At 40.6% G+C, this 20,519-nt stretch overlaps 2 protein-coding genes across 5 annotated transcripts in view; one reads left to right on the forward strand and one right to left on the reverse strand.

Moving 5' to 3' along the window:
* The window catches only part of stk33 (serine/threonine kinase 33), a 29,760-nt gene extending 15,924 nt beyond the window's left edge, over positions 1-13,836 (reverse strand). Inside the window, exons 1-5 of one of the 3 annotated variants that reach the window (XM_063001169.1) lie at positions 13,702-13,836; positions 4,882-4,998; positions 3,459-3,572; positions 3,273-3,377; positions 1,297-1,435 (exon numbers count right to left, since the gene is read on the reverse strand). In XM_063001169.1, the coding sequence (XP_062857239.1) occupies positions 1,297-1,435; positions 3,273-3,377; positions 3,459-3,572; positions 4,882-4,962 (439 nt within the window). In that variant the 5' untranslated portion in view covers positions 4,963-4,998; positions 13,702-13,836. The remainder of the gene's footprint in view (positions 1-1,296; positions 1,436-3,272; positions 3,378-3,458; positions 3,573-4,881; positions 4,999-13,701) is intronic. The other 2 variants (XM_063001170.1, XM_063001171.1) reach the window with 2 other exon arrangements.
* A 6,213-nt stretch (positions 13,837-20,049) lies between these two features.
* The window catches only part of LOC134320533 (nuclear receptor coactivator 7), a 38,683-nt gene continuing 38,213 nt past the window's right edge, over positions 20,050-20,519 (forward strand). For both annotated transcript variants that reach the window (XM_063001945.1, XM_063001947.1), the window contains exon 1: positions 20,050-20,151. The gene's annotated coding sequence lies outside the window, so the exon portion shown is untranslated. The remainder of the gene's footprint in view (positions 20,152-20,519) is intronic.

Here is a 20,519-nt window from a genome sequence, read left to right on the forward strand (position 1 = left end):
GTAAGTCTTTTATTTGTATTACCCCCCCCCCCCCCCAAAATAAATAAATAAATAAATACATAATAAAAATTCAATTTCTCAAATGAATTGTACAAATTACAGGTGGTCCCTGGCACTGTAACAGGGATGTGCAGACTTTTTATACCCACTGCATATGGCTAAACCTATGTAGTCACCCCTCCTTATTATTCATGCTTCCAGCTTTGTGTTGGCTGTTTCCACATATCGACATGACTATGCTTCAGTGCAGCGAATTCCATGAAGACCTGAGTTTGGTACACATTCCAGTGGGCTGCACAGAACCCTGACCTCAAGCCCATTGAACACCTTTGGGATACAGTGAAATTTCAGTTGTGTAAGTAAGGCCTTCCAGTTTAAGTGTTCTGTGCCTAATCTTGTTTTTTGTCAACTGACTAAGCAGTTGCATATAATTGCTAACAATAAACTAGTAACCACTTCATGTATTGTTACCACACTTGGAGTAAGTCTTGTAACACAACCAAGGTAAAACAGTCCAGTCTATCATGGTAATTCAAAGTACCCAGTTCTCCTTCTGCATGTTTTTGGGAGATGAAAGCTCCTTGAATTATCTAATGGAAACCAATTAATGAGTAGATATATTTACAGACTTAAAGTCTTCTAAGCACTCATGTGCTATAATGGAAGGGACAAGCCTTAAGGTAATCTGATTTTTGGTTCTAAAGAATTGACATGATCAGTTTTACAAATCTTGCTTTTCAGCAGTTCAAAAATCCTAAAAACTTAATGTATTTTTTTTTTTTTTTACTTTTCACTAAAATAATTATGCTAATTATATGATTTTGCTTTAAAATCAATAAAATGCTGGGCTGGACGGCTACACGGACATCTGATGGCCATTGTTCATAGGGTGGGACAAGCTGGACCAGTGTTCCTCATGAGTAGTGCAATTACGACCTCTGCTGGCTAATTGATGGCGCCTGCGCAGAGTTGGGGAATAATGCTGATCAGGGTGTGACTCTCCATGCACAAGGCTGATCCACATATGAACTCGCCTCATGCAGGTGAAAAGATGCAGTCGGTAATGCACACGTTTTGGAGGGGGCGTGTGTCAGTTGCAAAGCTCCTCAGTCAGCAGTGGAGGGTTGTATCGGTAGAGGTGAAGCAAAACACAATCAGGGTAATTGCATACGACTAGAATAGGGAGAAAATTGGGGGGGAAAAAATCAATAAAATGAGACACAAAAGCATTTTGACTAGTCGTCCAGACTTTTGGTCCCCACTATTTGTCTCACTCACTAGCCATGTAAGCTTTACCGTTTCTGTGAAGGTAAACAATGGCTTCAGCCAAGCTTCTGATGATATGTCTAGTATCCTCCTCACTGAAGTGCTTGTTCTCCTGCAAGAGCCTCTTTAACTCCCCACCCTCACACAGTTCTGTGACCAGGTACATTCTCTGAAAAAAACATACAGAGACACGACTGCTTTCTCAACTTAAAGATCTACACTATCTATAACTGCTCAAACAAAATACAGTACCCTTCATAATTACTGGCACCCCTGGTGAAGATAACCCAACCTGCAGTTATAGTTAATTTAATCAGAGAAAAAAATTAAAAACCACGCCACCCTTGCATTTAATACTTGGTACAATCTCTCTGGTAATAAAACAACATTAAATCTGCTTCTATAACATCTTAGATCATCCAGGGTCCTAGGTTCTCTCTTGTGAACTCTCCTCTTTAGCTCATGCCACAGGTTTTCTAAGAGGATTAGATCAGGGGATTGAGATGGCCATGGCAGAAGCTTATTGTTGTCTTCAGTAAACCATTGTTGAGTTAATCTGCACAGATGTTTTGAATCACTGTCCTGTTGAAAAGTCTAATGAGGGCCCGCTTTTGGCAGAGGTAGACAGATATTGATTATATGATGATGTTATAAGTGAATATTTTATCCTCAAAGTTGATGTCTTAGAAGCAGGAAAAATGGGCGGAAGGATTTGAGTGAGTCTGAAAAGGGCCAAATCATGATCATGACTGGGTCAGAGCATCTCCAAAACTGCAGCTCTTGTGGGGTGTTCCCGGTCTGCAGTGGTCAGTATCTATCAAAAGTGGTCCAAGGAAGGAACAGTGGTAAACCGACGACAGGGTCATGGGTGGCCAAGGCTCACTGATGCATGTAGGGAGCAAAGGCTGGCCCGTGTGGTTCGATCCAACAGACGAGCTACTGTAGCTCAAATTGCTGAAGAAGTTAATGCTGGTTCTGTTAGAAAGGTGTCAGAATACACAGTGCATCACAGTTTGTTGCGTATGGGGCTGCATAGCCGCAGACCAGTCAGGGTGCCTATGCTGACCCTGTCCACCATCGAAAGCACCAACAATGGGCACGTGAGCATCGGAGCAAGCACAGACCACGGAGCAATGAAAAAAGGTGGCCTGGTCTGATGAATCATGTTTTCTTTAACATCACATGGATGGCCGGGTGCGTGTGTGTCGCTTACCTGGGGAACACATGGCACCAGGATGCACTATGGGAAGAAGGCAAGTCGGCGGAGGCAGTGTGATGCTTTGGGCAATGTTCTGCTGGGAAACCTTGGGTTCTGCTATCCATGTGGATGTTACTTGACACGTACCACCTACCTAAGCATTGTTGCAGACCATGTACACCCTTTCATGGGAACAATATTCCCTGATGGCTGTGGCCTCTTTCAGCAGGATAATGCTCCCTGCCACAAAGCATAAATGGTTCAGGAATGGTTTGAGGAGCACAACAGCGAGTTTGAGGTGTTTACTTGGACTCCAAATTCCCCAGATCTCAATCCAATCGAGCATCGGTGGGATTTGCTGGACAAACAAGTCCGATCCATGGAGGCCCCACCTCACAACATACAGGAGTTAAAGGATCTGCTGCTAACATCTTGGTGCCAGATACCACAGCACACCATCAGGGGTCTAGTGGAGTCCATGCCTTGATGGGTCAGGGCTGTTTTGGCAGCAAAAGGGGGACCAACACAATATTAAACATGCTTCAGTGGGTACCAATAATGTGGCACATAGGGTTTTGTTACTTTCTTGATAAAATATTTTTGCACAGAATAAATACACTTCAATTAAAGATTGGATTTTCCTTGTTTTTTAGTGTAACAAAAAACTAATTCACCAAAACTTGAATTTCTTATCACCCTTTTTACTCATCTTTAGCAGGGGTGCCAATGATTGTAGAGGCAACTGTAGGTTTAACAGAAACACAGTACAAAGCTACACAGTTACACCTGCCAATTAGCCTAAACCTACCTTGGGTGTCTCAAACACTTCCTGCAGATGTATAATATGTGGATGGTTTACCCTCTTCAGAATGTTTACCTCCCGTTCCAATCGCTTAACACCAGAACTCCCAGGCTGCATTTTAACATACTGGATCAGTTGAGAAACACAAATCATAACCATAACCAGCACAAACTCTGATGACCATATACTTACCTTTTCTTTGTTCACCTTCTTAATAGCCCACTTCTTCTGTGTCTCAATGTGAGTGGCTTCAAAGACAAACCCAAAGCTTCCTTGACCTAATTTTCTCCCAAAGGAGTAAATTTGCTAAGGATCCAAATGAAGAGGGCAACATTAGTTCAAGTTGGTTATTTTTTCCCTCCTACTGTGTCTCTTTAACAGTAAACAACATTTACTTATTTATAGGGACACAAAGAATACATTGGGGGGCAAATAATAGGAAGATTGTGTTTTCCTCTTGTGCATAGAACTTTTTTTTTCACTAGAGTCACTAGGATTTGAAATAATATAGTTAGGGATGTCCCGATCCAATCTCAAAGATCGGAATCGGGGTCGATCAAGGCATTTTTAACTGATCGGAAATCGGCTTTACTAATGCCGATCATAACCTGATCTTTTGTTTTACGTCAGCATGTCCGCTGTGTGGAAATACTTTAAATTGGAAAGTAAAACAAGCCCAACAGCGGTGTAATGTCTGCAATGCGAGCGTTTCACGAGGCGGTGGGAGCAGAGCTGCGTTCATTACTGTAGAATTTTACTATTTATATGGCGTGTGAGTCGAGGATCACTCCGGTTTACAAAACAATAACTTTTAATCCGAGTATGAAAACTTCAGGACCATAACATACAGCTTATTTTTTCTGTTGTCATATGTTTCACTTCATAGTACATCACTTGTAGGTACAGCTCTGGGCTGCAGGCAGGCCAGTCTAGCACCTGTACTCTCTTACTACAAAGCCACGCTTTTGTGACACGTGCAAAATGTGGCATGGTAACAATGCCTCTTTGGGGGCCCTTAAAACACAATGTCTTATTTCCAAAAGCAATTTATAAAGTGGACTCACAGGACCACATCTAAATATCTATTTGTGTGAGTTCATCTTAAATAAACTTAAACTAAGAGAGTTTCTCTAAAATTTACATGCTTTGGAATTAATGTTCAGTCCTTGATACATTTCTGTCATCTTAGCATAAAAAGGCAAAGCCACATTCTGCATGAAACTCAATAGTGTGTCCTTGTATTAAAAGAGTGCAGTTGCTAGACTGGACTGTATTCTGTCCAATCCTGTCTACCCCTAAAACATGTGGCATTATGACATGCAATTTGCAATAAGTTTATAAGCTTATTAAGTTCTACTTTCATACATATAACAAGTGGTGTCCTTAGTTCCTTACTTACAAACATTGTTAAATTGAGGAAAAGGTTCAAACCCCTTGACTTTTTGCACACTTTATTATGTTGTGAATTAAATTTTAAATAAACATTTAAATAAACACTTTGCTACATCAGTTACAATGATAATGAGAACGAAACGTTTAGAGCATTCCAACAATATAATAATAAAAAACGAATCAATTAATGAATCAAAAATTAATGTCATCAAACTATAGTTACCTTAATGTTAGCTTCATCCTCCAAGCGAGTATGTGGGACCTTCTTCGTAGGGCTGCTTACACAGGTCCACTGGGTGGCCATTTTTTACCCAGCTCCAGAAGCATTTGCATGAGTTATCTAAAAGTAAGTCATTTTTAAAGAAATCATTATGACTAAAGCAAGGCAAGGCAAGGCAAGGCAAGGCAAGGCAAGTTTATTTGTATAGCACCTTTCATACACAGTGGCAATTCAAAGTGCTTTACATAAGGAAAAAATTTAATTAAAAGCATTAAAACATTCCTGAGATCTAGAACCTCAGAAAGACTTCTTGCAAACATTTAGTTACAATTAAGAGATCATAAAATTCAAACAAGAGAGATAAAAAATTAAGAACATGAAAAATTAAAAGAAAATATTGTAAAATATACCCTACAATTTGGGAAATACGAAATTAAAACAAGAGAGATAAGCAATTAAAACATGAAAACTAAAAGAAAATATAGTAAAATATACCCTACAATTTAGAATGTACACTACTCTATAAAAAGAATTATTAAGAGCATGAAAAACTAAAAGAAATATGGTAAAATGAGAGTAAAAGCAAAAATTTTGAGCTCAATCATAGGCACAAGAAAAAAGAAAAGTTTTATTTTTCTACATTTCTACATTTAAGGAACATCTAATATCTCCTGGCAGTCTGTTCCAGTTATATGCAGCCCAACAGGCAGGCAGATCTTATTATAACATTTCTATCACAGCCCAAAGGTGAGCTACTAGATCAGAATCTGGTGATTGGGGAGGCCAGTGAAATACACTGGAATGTGATATGGTGCATTGTCATGCTTTTATAAGATGTATCGTTTGGGGCCAAGGATATACATGGTCAGCAAAATTGACCCAATAGGCTTTGGAATTTAAATGATGTCTAATTGGTATTATGTGTGCCAAAAACCTTTACACTGCCAACAATACCATTCTAAATTATTGATAAAAAATAAGGCAATGTTTTATTATTCCTAAACTGTGCTGTTTTACTGAGCCTGTGCTGTACCTTCAGATCATAATCACACGTAAAGTTCTCAAGTGCCCCCTAATAAGAGGTATGGGAAGATTATGGGATGACAGCTGATTAAGAGAACACCAGACAAATGTCCAAAATAACTTATGAAAGTCAGATTGTGGCAAATATGTGTTGGTAAAGTGTTTTAAAGGATTAAATACACTGAAGAGCCAAAATATTTGTACCACCCCCAAAATGTGCAAGTGAATATATTAAATGTTGGACTGATGGTAGTTACTCATAGTGTACGTGATGAATGCATTAAATATGGGAGGAATAAGGAATAAAGTGACTCTGATAAATGCCAAATCATTATGACCAGACAACTGGTTTAAAGTATCTCTGTAACAGCAACGAGTGCTTACAGGCAGCCGTGGTAAGTCCTCACAGACAATGGTCACAAATCGTTGACTGGGTGTTGGGCTGACAAGACTCATTGACACCAGATGACATGAAGGATATGGCATCTGATACAAACCAACAGAAGAGCTTTTATGTATCAAATTGCAGATGATTTTATACTGGTAATGAGGTGAATCACATCCTTCTGTGTATGGGGCTGTGTAATATCAGGCCAGTCAATGCGCCCATATGAACCCAAACTAACCCATATTATGTTAATTCACGTAAACACCTACAATGGGAACACAGGCACGAAAGCTAGACACGGTAGCAAAAGAAGAAGACTGACTGGTCTTACAAATCCTGTTTTCTCCAAGATTATGTGGATGGATGAAAACTTTTTCAAATTTTACCTATGGATAAGATGGCACCAGAAGCTGTTTCTACAGTCTATTAAGTGGGTGGTCCTAATGTTTTGGCTCATCTGTGTATTTCTAATATATAGCATTTAAACTGTCTAAACTTTACTGTACAAGAATTGAAAAAGAGGATAAAGCAGCAAAATAATTCTGACACTCCAACTACAGTGGCCAGAAGTACACTATATTGCCAAAAGTATTCGCTCATCTGCCTTTACATGCATATGAACTTGAGTGACATCCCATTCTTAACCCATGGGGATTAATATGATGTCGACCCACCCTTTGCAGCTATAACAGCTTCAACTCTTCTGGAAAGATTTTCCACAAGGAGTGTGTTTTTGACCATTCTTTCAGAAGCACATTTGTGAGGTCAGACGTTGATGTTGGACGAGAAGGCCTGGCTCGCAGTCTCCACTCTAATTAATCACAAGGGTGTTCTATCAGGTTGAGGTCAGGACTCAGTCAGGTCAGTCAAGTTATTCCACACCAAACTCGCTCATCCATGTCTTTATGGACCTCGCTTTGTGCACTGGTGCGCATTCATGTTGGAACAGGAAGGGGCCATCCCCAAACTGTTCCCACGATGTTGGGAGCATGAAATTGTCCAAAATCTCTTGGTATGCTGAAGCATTAAGAGTTCCTTTCACTGGAACTAAGGGACTGAGCCAAACTCCTGAAAAACAACCCCACACCATAATCCCCCCTCCACCAAACTTTACACTTGGCACAATGCAGTCAGACAAGTACCGTTCTCCTGGCAACCACCAAACCCAGACTCGTCCATCAGATTGCCAGACAAAGAAGCGTTATTCGTCACTCCAGAGAACACGTCTCCACTGCTCTGGAGTCCAGTGGCGCCGTGCTTTACACCACTGCATTCAGCGCTTTGCATTGCGCTTGGTGATGTAAGGCTTGGTTGCAGCAGCTCAGCCATGGAAACCCGTTCCATGAAGCTCTCTACACACTGTTCTTAAGCTGATCTGAAGGCCACATGAAGTTTGGAGGTCTGTAGCGATTGACTCTGCAGAAAGTTGGTGACCTCTGAGCACTATGTGCCGCTCTGTCATTTTACGTGGCCTAGCACTTCGTGGCCGAGTTGCTGTCGTTCCCAATCGCTTCCACTTTGTTATAATAGCACTGACAGTTGACTGTGGAATATTTAGTAGCAAGGCTTTCAACAACATTTTAGTGTCCAATGGAATTTGTGCCCATTGAGTAGGGTTGGGCGGTATGACGGTATTACGGTATACCGCGGTATTTAAAAATGTTGACGGTATTTAAAAATGGTGATGGTATTTTAAAAAAAGTGAAGCACCAAATTTCTGCTTCAGGTTTACCTTGAAAACGGAGACTTTAAGACCTTCGTGCATCCACAGTAAAAGAGGGGTGGGAGTGGTAGGCGGTTGGAGCTCACTGATTGGTTGTGGGGGTGCTCACTTTTTGAGGTGATAACACAAAAGCTAGGGAGCTCTCTGCATAGGGTGTGTTCAAACACCTAGTGAGCTGCCTTGCTGTTTTACTGCCTACATAAGCAGCTGCCTCAGTAGAAAGGATTCTAATAAGTCAATGACTTATTATAAGGCAGGTTATTCAAACGCGCTACTTAGACAGTGATTCCATCGGGTTTTGCTTGCTAAGCTAACAGTTAGCATTTTGCCATTCAAAACCATGGGATGGGGTGGCACAACGCGCTAGCATGTCACTATAACATCTCCGTGTACCGAATACGGTTACATTCACTGACAAGCCCGAACTTGCAAAAAAACACACTTGTGCAAGTTTATACAATATAACATTATCTCTCTCTCTCTCGGTTCATTTGAAAGAGCCGTTCAATAGAATCGGATCGCTCGCGAACGACTTAATACTAACAGAAAGACGTCCGTAAAAATACCTTTATTAAAGACGTAAAAATACCTTTATTAATGAATTAAATAAATAAAAAATACAGTTATGCTGCTCATGTGGCACAGCAGTAAAGCATACGCTGTTCACCAGAGCTGAGATCTCGAATACATTGTATCGAATCTCGGCTCTGCCTGCCGGCTGAGGCTGAGCGGCCATATGAACAACAATTGGCCTGTTGTTCAGATAAGGGGCGGGATTAAGCCGGATGGGGACTCTCTCTCAGACTAGTGCGTTTACGACATCTGCCGGCTGGTTGGTGGCGCCTGCACGGAAATGGGAAAGGAGTGCGGTAGAGGGTGTGGCCCTCCGTACACAGTGCTGTACTGCACTGCCCTTATGAAGTGTAGGTGATAAGATGTTCGATTGCTGTGCACGTGTCGGAGGGGGCATGGGGCGGCCTCGTCCTCCCCAATCAGGAGCAGGGACCGGCATTAGTGAGAGGATGATTGACGGGCAGAAATTGGATGCAATAAAGTCGGAGAAAAAGGAAAAAAAAAAAAAAAAATATATATATATATATATATACAGTGTATCACAAAAGTGAGTACCCCCCTCACATTTCTGCAAATATTTCATTATATCTTTTCATGGGACAACACTATAGACATGAAACTTGGATATAACTTAGAGTAGTCAGTGTACAGCTTGTATAGCAGTGTAGATTTACTGTCTTCTGAAAATAACTCAACACACAGCCATTAATGTCTAAATAGCTGGCAACATAAGTGAGTACACCCCACAGTGAACATGTCCAAATTGTGCCCAAATGTGTCGTTGTCCCTCCCTGGTGTCATGTGTCAAGGTCCCAGGTGTAAATGGGGAGCAGGGCTGTTAAATTTGGTGTTTTGGGTACAATTCTCTCATACTGGCCACTGGATATTCAACATGGCACCTCATGGCAAAAAACTCTCTGAGGATGTGAGAAATAGAATTGTTGCTCTCCACAAAGATGGCCTGGGCTATAAGAAGATTGCTAACACCCTGAAACTGAGCTACAGCATGGTGGCCAAGGTCATACAGCGGTTTTCCAGGACAGGTTCCACTCGGAACAGGCTTCGCCAGGGTCGACCAAAGAAGTTGAGTCCACGTGTTCGACGTCATATCCAGAGTTTGGCTTTAAAAAATAGACACATGAGTGCTGCCAGCATTGCTGCAGAGGTTGAAGACGTGGGAGGTCAGCCTGTCAGTGCTCAGACCATACGCCGCACACTGCATCAACTCGGTCTGCATGGTCGTCATCCCAGAAGGAAGCTGACGCACAAGAAAGCCCGCAAACAGTTTGCTGAAGACAAGCAGTCCAAGAACATGGATTACTGGAATGCCCTGTGGTCTGACGAGACCAAGATAAACTTGTTTGGCTCAGATGGTGTCCAGCATGTGTGGCGGCGCCCTGGTGAGAAGTACCAAGACAACTGTATCTTGCCTACAGTCAAGCATGGTGGTGGTAGCATCATGGTCTTGGGCTGCATGAGTGTTGCTGGCACTGGGGAGCTGCAGTTCATTGAGGGAAACATGAATTCCAACATGTACTGTGACATTCTGAAACAGAGCATGATCCCCTCCCTTCGAAAACTGGGCCTCATGGCAGTTTTCCAACAGGACAACGACCCCAAACACAACCTCCAAGATGACAACTGCCTTGCTGAGGAAGCTGAAGGTAAAGGTGATGGACTAAACCCAATTGAGCACCTGTGGCGCATCCTCAAGTGGAAGGTGGAGGAGTTCAAGGTGTCTAACATCCACCAGCTCTGTGATGTCATCATGAAGGAGTGGAAGAGGATTCCAGTAGCAACCTGTGCAGCTCTGGTGAACTCCATGCCCAGGAGGGTTAAGGCAGTGCTGGATAATAATGGTGGTCACACAAAATATTGACACTTTGGGCACAATTTGGACATGTTCACTGTGGGGTGTACTCACTTATGTTGCCAGCCATTTAGACATTAATGGCTGTGTGTTGAGTTATTTTCAGAAGACAGTAAATCTACACTGCTATACAAGTTGTACACTGACTACTCTAAGTTATATCCAAGTTTTATTTCTATAGTGTTGTCCCATGAAAAGATATAATAAAATATTTGCAGAAATGTGAGGGGTGTACTCACTTTTGTGATACACTGTATATATATATATATATATATATATATACAGTATATATATATATATATACGTATATACATACTATAAAAATAGTGAACTAAAAAGCAGATTCTTACCATTTCTCAGAACCCCGAGCTGTAACACAAGTTTAAAAGTGAGACAGAGAGGAAAATCCACCTAAACATAGATACATGTGGATGCTTTTAGAGTGAATCTGACAGTTATTCCACACAAATGCAGATTTGTCTCAAATGCACTTTATAGCACTGCTCAAGCCAAGTGCCGAACAAAGCGACTGTTCATTGTTAATTTGAAATTTTAAAAAAACATTTCAAACAACAACAAACTGAAAACGTTGAGTTTAAAGGTGCAAATTTCTCAGCGAAGGCCGTTGAGTTTCAAAGATTTTGAGTTTAAGGGACGTTTAGTTACAAGGTACCACTGTATTTATGAAAATCAAATTTATCTACAACCCGAAATCAGAAAAGGTTGGGACAGTGTTTCTTACACCTCCACTCCTGCATTTCAGGCCTGCAACACAGTCCAAACATTGATACTCCTTTTAAAACCCTTTAAAGATGTTTTGGTACAGTGGATAACAAGCGATGAAGTGTTTTCAGGTGTTTTTTTGTCTAATTCCTCCTGCAAACACGTCTCAAGGTGTACAGGTTGTCGCTGTCACATTTTTTTGTCTCAAGAATAATTGATAATTTTTAACAAACAGAACCCTGATCACACTCCCAAAACCATATAGAAGCACTTTATAGTTCTACAATTACTAACTGTTGTCCATCTGTTTCTCTACATACTTTCTTAGCCTGCTTTCACCCCAGGGCCGGCGCTAGGGGGGGGCTGAGGGGGGCATTGCCCCCCCAAATTGTGTCTTTGCCCCCCCAAGCACAATGCAAGCAACGGCTATTTTTAAAATTATCTCTGAACCAATCACAAAAATGCATTTTGTTTTACAGTGTGAAGATATTTCCTTGCTTATTCCTGATTGGCTCTTTGAGTCATAAAAATCGGCAGACTGCCCCAAACAGTTCAGTTCGGCAGTATATGTTCTGTTAGTGTGAGCGAGAGGCAGGTATACTGGTAAACACTTTTTTTTTACAGAATTAGTATTCTTTTGTTTTCTTTATATTTTAATTTCCCAATAATATAAATATTCTCACTCATTCCTATTTCCACGTTTGAATAGTCTGTGTGTAGGTACATTTGTCAGCTTTGACTTAAATTTGTATTAAAGCCTTTCAAGAAATAGAGTTGTTCTATTAGTAATGGCAATTTAATTAAGGGGGCGTATTAAAATGAAATACAATTAGATAATCTTTTTTCTCCATTTACATAATCAACATGTATTTTTTAATCATTGGGTTTTAAGTTTAAGTTCGAAAACATGCATTTTTATTTCTTTACCTCATACATCACTTTAAGCCAGTATCAATAGCTTGGCTGTCATCATTCATGCACAAATCAAGCCTTGAATATATTTCTGGCTTCAAAAACATGACTATCAACATGCCCCCTCATTAGGTTTTACTGCCCCCCCAAGCAAAGCAGTCCAGAACCGGGGCTGATTCACCCTGTTCTTTAATGGTCAGGACCACCACAGAGCAGGTATTATTTAGGTGGTGGATCATTCTCAGCACTGCAGTGACAGTGACATGGTGGTGGTGTGTTAGTGTGTGTTGTGCTGGTATGAGTGGATCAGACACAGCAGCGCTGCTGGAGTTTTTAAATACCTCACTGTCACTGCTGGACTGAGAATAGTCCACCAACCAAATATATATCCAGCCAACAGCACCCTGTGGGCAGTGTCCTGTGACCACCGATGAGGTTCTAGAAGATGACCAACTCAAACAGCAGCAATAGATGAGCGATCGTCTCTGACTTTACATCTACAAGGTGGACCAACTAGGTAGGAGTGTCTAATAGAGTGGACAGTGAGTGAATACCGTATTTAAAAACTCCAGCAGCACTGCTGTGTCTGATCCTCTCATACAAGCACAACACACACTAACACACCACCACCATGTCAGTGTCACTGCAGTGCTGAGAATGATCCACCACCTAAATAATACCTGCTCTGTAGTGGTCCTGTGGGGGTCCTGACTATTGAAGAACACGGTGAAAACAGGCTAAAAAGGTATGTAGGAAAACAGATGGACTACAGTCAGTAATTGTAGAACTACAAAGTGCTTCTATATGGTAAGTGGAGCTGATAAAATGGACAGTGAGTGTAGAAACAAGGAGGTGGTTTTAATGTTATGGCTGATCGGTGTATATTGAATTGAACTGAATTTAATTCAGTCAAATGAGTCAGTGTGGTCACCCAAGGTTATATAACAGCTACAAGTGTAATGTTTAATATCTCTAGACCAATGCTTTGTTGGGGAATTACTGACTACTTAAAGTAGTTGCTGTTGTTAAAATAATAATAATAGTAGTAGTAGTTTTGCTAGCCATAGGTACTGGACTAGTAATCAGAAGGTTGCTGGTTCAAGCCCCACCACTGCCAGGTTGCTGCTGTTGGGTCCTTGAGCAAGGCCCTTAATCCTCAATTGCTCAGACTGTATACTGTTACAGTACTGTAAGTCACTTTGGATAAAAGCATCTGCTAAATGCTGAAAATGTAAATGTAAAATATACCGACCACTTTCATGCTGGGGAGGCCTAAAAAGGGGGAATTACTTACAGTGGAACTATGACTAAAAGGTTTGGGGAAAGTCTGTTAAAAGGTCAAGACATGACAATGCTTTTAATAAAGAGTTTCATTCTGTATACCATGACTAACTGACTAATACAGTTGATATTGTTATCACCTCGTATTAAACCAATTAAAGTAAAACTGTCTCCTCGATGAAGTGACATTACTACACAACAGCTACATGACTTTCCATTTAAATTGGCTTATTAATTAATTAATACATTCATTTAAATATTAAAAGCTATTTAATATTATCATATTTTGATAAATAACTATTAAAAGCACTTTTTGTAAGTAAAGTTTACCTTGTAATACAGTAGTCAGTAAGTAGCTGCTGTTGGTTAGAAGTTGCTGGTTGAATCATTCGAATTCAAGTGAAGATTAGCCACACTGCAGCCCAAGCGTGGGTTACCATGACAACCACGAGCCGCTGACTTCCGCAAGTGGCTGTTCAAATTCTAATCCCACAAGACGCTACAAAGAATGCATTTATTTATAATCGTGCTAATTTACCGTCATATTTGCAGTGGTTTTACAGTAAGATTCCTTTGTCACATCTGTAGAATTATTACATCATAAACAGCATTAAAATAATTAAAGCGATCTGCTCCGTTAATGAGAGCACTACACAACTCACGCCAAAGTTTTGATCCCCCAAGGCGAGAGCAGTACGGTGCGCGGTGAGGGACAAATTCTTAAGAACCACAACATTCTCATACAGTAGTGGTGGTAAATTCGGTTCATTTTATAGACTCGGGTTAATCTGAGTCACTCAGATCAGTAATGTGATCCTGTTCACTTGAGTCACTTGAGTCCCCGTCCAATAAATAAAACAAATGACTGTAAGGATCCACAGACACATTATTAGGTTACAGATTTTTATTTTAAATTTTAAAATGTGTTCAATAATAAGTTAACCAAAATTAAAATATGTTAAATGTAGAACAATCAAATACACTGCCTGGCCCAAAAAAAAGGTCACCACCTGGATTTAACTAAGCAAATAGGTAAGAGCCTCCCATTGGATAATTACTGCATGGGTGATTATGTTTCAGCTGGCAACAAGTTATTTAACCCTAACTGATGCAGTGAGTAGCTTTCAATTGTTAAACAACCATGTCGAAAGACACATCCTGTGGTCGTGGAAAAAATGTTAATCTGTTTCAGAAGGGTCAAACATCTAAGGAGATTGCTGAAACTACTAAAATCGGGTTAAGAACTGTCCAACGCATTATTAAAAAGTGGAAGGACAGTGGGGAAACATCATCTTCGAGGAAGAAATGTGGTCGGAAAAAAATCTTGAATGATCGTGATCGTGGCGATCACTTAAACGTTTGGTGAAATCAAATGGTAGAAAAACTACAGTAGAACTCAGGGATATGTTAAATAGTGAAAGTAAGAGCATTTCCACACGCACATGTGAAGGGAATTCAAGGTATTGGGACTAAACAGCTGTGTAGCCTTAAGAAAAACCACTTGTCAATGAGGCTAACCGGCAAAAACGGCTTCAATTTGCTAAGGAACATAAAGATTGGACTCTGGAGCAATGGAGGAAGGTCATGAGTCCAGATTAACCCTGTTCCAGAGTGATGGGCGCATCAGAGTAAGAAGAGAGGCGGCTGAAGTGATGCACCCATCATGCCTAGTGCCTACCGTACAAGCCTGTGGGGGCAGTTCTATGATCTGGGGTTGCTGCAGTCTGTCAGGTCTAGGTTCAGCAATGTTATGTGCCGAAAGAATGAGGTCAGCTGACTACCTGAATATACTGAACGACCAGGTTATTCCATCAATGGATTTTTTCTTCCCTGATGGCACGGGCATATTCCAAGATGACAATGCCAGGATTCATCGGGCTCAAATTGTGAAAGAATTGTTCAGGGAGCATGAGACATCATTTTCACACATGGATTGGCCACCACAGAGTCCAGACCTGAACCCCATTGAGGATCTTTGGGATGTGCTGGAGAAGACTTTGCACAGTGGTCCAAATCTCTCAACACCAGTACAAGATCTTGGGGAAAAATTAATGCAACTCTGGACAGAAATAAATGTTGTGACATTGCAGAAGCTTGTGGAAACGATGCCACAGCGAATGCGTGCCGTAATCGAAGCTAAAGGCGGTCCAACCAAATATTAGAGTGTGTGACCTTTTTTTTGGCCAGGCAGTGTAGAAACAAAGAATGAAAAATGTGCAAAAAGTACAAGTTAAATATATAAGAATAAAATACAAATATATAAATAGCAAAAAAAAATGCAGTGTGCCAATTAGAATATAGACTAAGAATTTAATTTTTTAAATAGCTATATAAACAAAAACAACCAAGCTGAAAAAAGCAAAATGTGCAAAGAAGTATATGACTATATACACAAATAAACAAAAAAATGCAAAAATGTGCAAAAACTACAAATCATTTATGCATAAGTGCTTCCACCATTTAAAAATACCAACTCACGCACTGCTCCTAAAGTAGCCTGTAAGCATTTGCATTTTAATAATAATATAACTATATTTTGTTGTTATTTTGCTTACAAGAAATTATGCTGCATTACTAATCTATACCACTACTACTGATAATAATAATAATAATAATAATAGCATGTGCGTAAAATCAGCCACATAACGAACACCAGTGTGTTTAACTGCTTGTTTATTGGAATATTTAACTTATTACTTAGATTCACGGACTGGAGTGAAGCCGGTTCAACCAAATCATCTGAGTCTGCGGTGTTTAAGGACAGTGGTAGCCTAGTGGGTAGAGCTTTGGGCTATCAACCGGACGATTGGTGGTTCAAATCCAGGCTCTGCTATGCAGCCACTGTTGGGTCCTTGAGCAAGACCCTTAACCCTGTTTGCTCCAGGGGTGCTGTAAGGTGGCTGACCCTGCTCTCTGACCCCAGCTTCCAAACAAGCTGGGATATCCGAAGAAAGAATTTCAATGTACTGTACACCTGTATATGTATATTTGACAAATAAAGTATATCTTCTTCTTCTTCTTCTTCTTCTTTCCGGTGAGTCTGCTCACTCGCCTTGTGCACTTAGGAGCAGCCAGTCAGAGGACTCATAGGATCCGGGTTAATTGAGACCTGGGACTCGTGATTCCTGATTCAGTACGAAGATTCAACTCATTATCACGGGTGATTCAGAAACCGCCCAGCTCTAATTCTCATACAGCAGGAGGCGATCGTCTGGATCAATGCACGGCTTCTCAAGCATCTCAACCAGCTTATTTATTTTAATTTCTGTACATTCATTCATTCATTCATTCATTGTCTGTTTTACCACCACGTTTTCTGTGCAGGGGGTAGGAAACACCCTGGACAGGTCATCAGTCCGTCACAGTCAAACATACTCATGCACATTCACACCTAGGGATAATAAAAAATCTATAAAAATTCTGAAAAAGTTGAGACATTTTGTAAAATGCAGTAAAAGAAGACAAAGAGATTTGTTAATTCACTTGAATATTTACTGATAAAAGGAAAAAGGAAAAAATTCAAACTTCAGCTGAAGTTGAATCTTTTAAGCAGCTGAAGTCTTGTATCAAGTCTCATTAAGGAATGGTGATGGAACATGGTGGTAAACATGCCTCTGTACCAATTTTTTTGGAGTGTGTTGCCGGCATGTCGAAAGAGGCGTGCACAGCGACGTGCTCTCCTCGGATGCAATCTGGTATCTCTGGTAGCAGCGAAAGACAAAATTGAGCATGCTAAATTGGGAGGAAAATGCATAAAAAAAAAAAGATTCCTCAGGAACACTGCCAGAAGCTGGTGTCTGGCTATGTATCACTTTTGCTGCAGGTTATAACAGCAAAAGAGTTCTCTAACTCTAAGTACTAAAGACACTTGTAAAGAAAGGGTTGGTTAATTCTGAGACTTCAGTAGTCATAAAAATTGTTGTGCTGAGATATTTAAATTATTCTGGTCTAATTGGTTTATTGCAGACAGCTGAGAGTTTGTCAATTTTACAAGACAGTTGCTTAACAGACCATGGTCACCATTGTCTGATTCTCCTATTCATGATGCGCTATACATTTTAACAAGAGACAGATCTGAATATAGGTAAGCCAGTCAAGCACACACACTCTGTTCACAAAGCCACAATGTTGTAGCATGTGCAGAATGAGGCCTGGCATTGTCGTGCTGAACAATGAACGTCCCGGGAAAAAGACGTCATCTTGATGGCACTCTCTGAATTTAAAGCTCTCCTAAAGACTCACCTTTTTTCTCAGCATTTTATCACAACATCTTCTGCTACTTTTGTGTGATTGTTTATTTTCTGTTCATTTTCTGTGTGATTGTTTATTTTCTCTTTATTTTCTGTTCATTTTCTGTGTGATTGTTTATTTTCTGTTCATTTTCTGTGTGATTGTTTATTTTCTCTTTATTTTCTGTTCATTTTCTGTGTGATTGTTTATTTTCTCTTTATTTTCTGTTCATTTTCTGTGTTATTGTTTATTTTCTGTTCATTTTCTGTGTGATTGTTTATTTTCTGTTCATTTTCTGTTCATTTTCTGTTCATTTTCTGTTCATTTTCTGTTCATTTTCTGTGATTGTTTATTCTGAATGCAAAGCAGCCTTGGGTTTGTGAAAGGCGCTATATAAGTGTAACTTATTATTATTATTATTATTATTATTGTTATTATTTCTGCTTTCTGTTGGTCCATCTGAGATGAGCCAGGGCCCAGAGAACTCAACATTGATTTTTGCATAGAATTGATGTATGGCTCTCTCTCTCTCTCTCTCTCTCTCTCTCTCTCTCTCTCTCTCTCTCTCTCTCTCTCTCTGTGGAATAGTGTCAGATTGCATTTCTTGATGCAGCAGCAATTTTTTTCATGTTACTCATATTTCATATTAGTTCGCTCTGGTACAGCTGGTTCAGTGGGTGTCACACAGCAACATGGGTCTATGGATTGTGTCAGTGTAGAGTTCCTCCAGGCACTTCGTTTTACCCCCACAGTGTAAAGTTGGCATATACAGGGGTTGGACAAAATAACTGAAACACCTGTCATTTTAGTGTGGGAGGTTTCATGGCTAAATTGGACCAGTCTGGTGGCCAATCTTCATTAATTGCACATTGCACCAGTAAGAGCAGAGTGTGAAGGTTCAATTAGCAGGGTAAGAGCACAGTTTTGCTCAAAATATTGCAATGCACACAACATTATGGGTGACATACCAGAGTTCAAAAGAGGACAAATTGTTGGTGCACGTCTTGCTGGCGCATCTGTGACCAAGACAGCAAGTCTTTGTGATGTATCAAGAGCCACGGTATCCAGGGTAATGTCAGCATACCACCAAGAAGGACAAACAACATCCAACAGGATTAACTGTGGACGCAAGAGGAAGCTGTCTGAAAGGGATGTTCGGGTGCTAACCCGGATTGTATCCAAAAAACATAAAACCACGGCTGCCCAAATCACGGCAGAATTAAATGTGCACCTCAACTCTCCTGTTTCCACCAGAACTGTCCGTCGGGAGCTCCACAGGGTCAATATACACGGCCGGGCTGCTATAGCCAAACCTTTGGTCACTCGTGCCGATGCCAAACGTCGGTTTCAATGGTGCAAGGAGCGCAAATCTTGGGCTGTGGACAATGTGAAACATGTATTGTTCTCTGATGAGTCCACCTTTACTGTTTTCCCCACATAGATAGATAGATTCTTTATTGATCCTTTGCAGGAAATTTCTTTGTTACATCCGGGAGAGTTACGGTGTGGAGAAGCCCCAAAGAAGCGTACCACCCAGACTGTTGCATGCCCAGAGTGAAGCATGGGGGTGGATCAGTGATGGTTTGGGCTGCCATATCATGGCATTCCCTTGGCCCAATACTTGTGCTAGATGGGCGCGTCACTGCCAAGGACTACCGAACCATTCTGGAGGACCATGTGCATCCAATGGCGGTGCCGTGTATCAGGATGATAATGCACCAATACCCACAGCAAGACTGGTGAAAGATTGGTTTGATGAACATGAAAGTGAAGTTGAACATCTCCCATGGCCTGCACAGTCACCAGATCTAAATATTATTGAGCCACTTTGGGGTGTTTTGGAGAAGCGAGTCAGGAAACGTTTTCCTCCACCAGCATCACGTAGTGACCTGGCCACTATCCTGCAAGAAGAATGGCTTAAAATCCCTCTGACCACTGTGCAGGACTTGTATATGTCATTTCCAAGACGAATTGACGCTGTATTGGCCGCAAAAGGAGGCCCTACACCATACTAATAAATTATTGTGGTCTAAAACCAGGTGTTTCAGTTATTTTGTCCAACCCCTGTAGGTAGAACAAGGTAAAATGTTAGTGAAAATGAACGAATGAATGTGCAGTATTGCGTTTTTGCCCAACCCTGAGTGTGCAGTTGAATGTGAAGCACACGAGGTTGGCATTTGGAACACAGCCATTGTGTACCGTATGTAGAGGGAGAGGTGGAGCTTGGTGATTCAGGCCTATCAGCTTAGCTGCTTATAAGTGCATGTTACTTGTAAACACACGGGTTTCTGCTGTGCCGTTTTCTGTGAATAACGGGATGTGATTTGCTTTTCCATAGAAAGCAATACAACGCTGCATGTATTCCTCGCTGTGCTTTATATCAGAGGGACTTTATTCGTGCATCATTCGGGTTTTTACGGAAAAGACCGAAGAGGCGGTAGCTCTAGCACCCGATATAAAAACGAAAGCTAACAGTCAGCTAATGTTCCTGTTAATGATAGGAGTTTCTAATGAGAATTCTATTGAATAATAAGAAGATGTAGTTTATGGGTAAGTATGGTGTTTTTCCTGTTGTATAATGTGTCATATGCAGTTAGAAAACTGACGCATAAACATATATGTAGACTCCATTTCATATTGTTTGTATATTAAACGAAATTGTGATGCGGTATTGTTGTCAACTATGCCTGCGTTCCAAACCGACTTACTGTTTGCTACAGTAGTAGGTCATTTGGGACACAGCCATTGTCCATAACCACACTAAATAGCCAGTTTGTAAGCAATATATCTAGAAAACGACTTATAATTATACAATTCAGGTTACAAATTTAAATATGTATAGTTTGCAATTGGCTAATGAAGGCTAGTTGGAAATAATAATTCTGTTGGTGTGAGTAAGCAACTCTATCGTTGTGTTT

The sequence above is a fragment of the Trichomycterus rosablanca genome, chromosome 9, assembly GCF_030014385.1.
Source record: "Trichomycterus rosablanca isolate fTriRos1 chromosome 9, fTriRos1.hap1, whole genome shotgun sequence".
Lineage (NCBI taxonomy): Eukaryota > Metazoa > Chordata > Actinopteri > Siluriformes > Trichomycteridae > Trichomycterus > Trichomycterus rosablanca.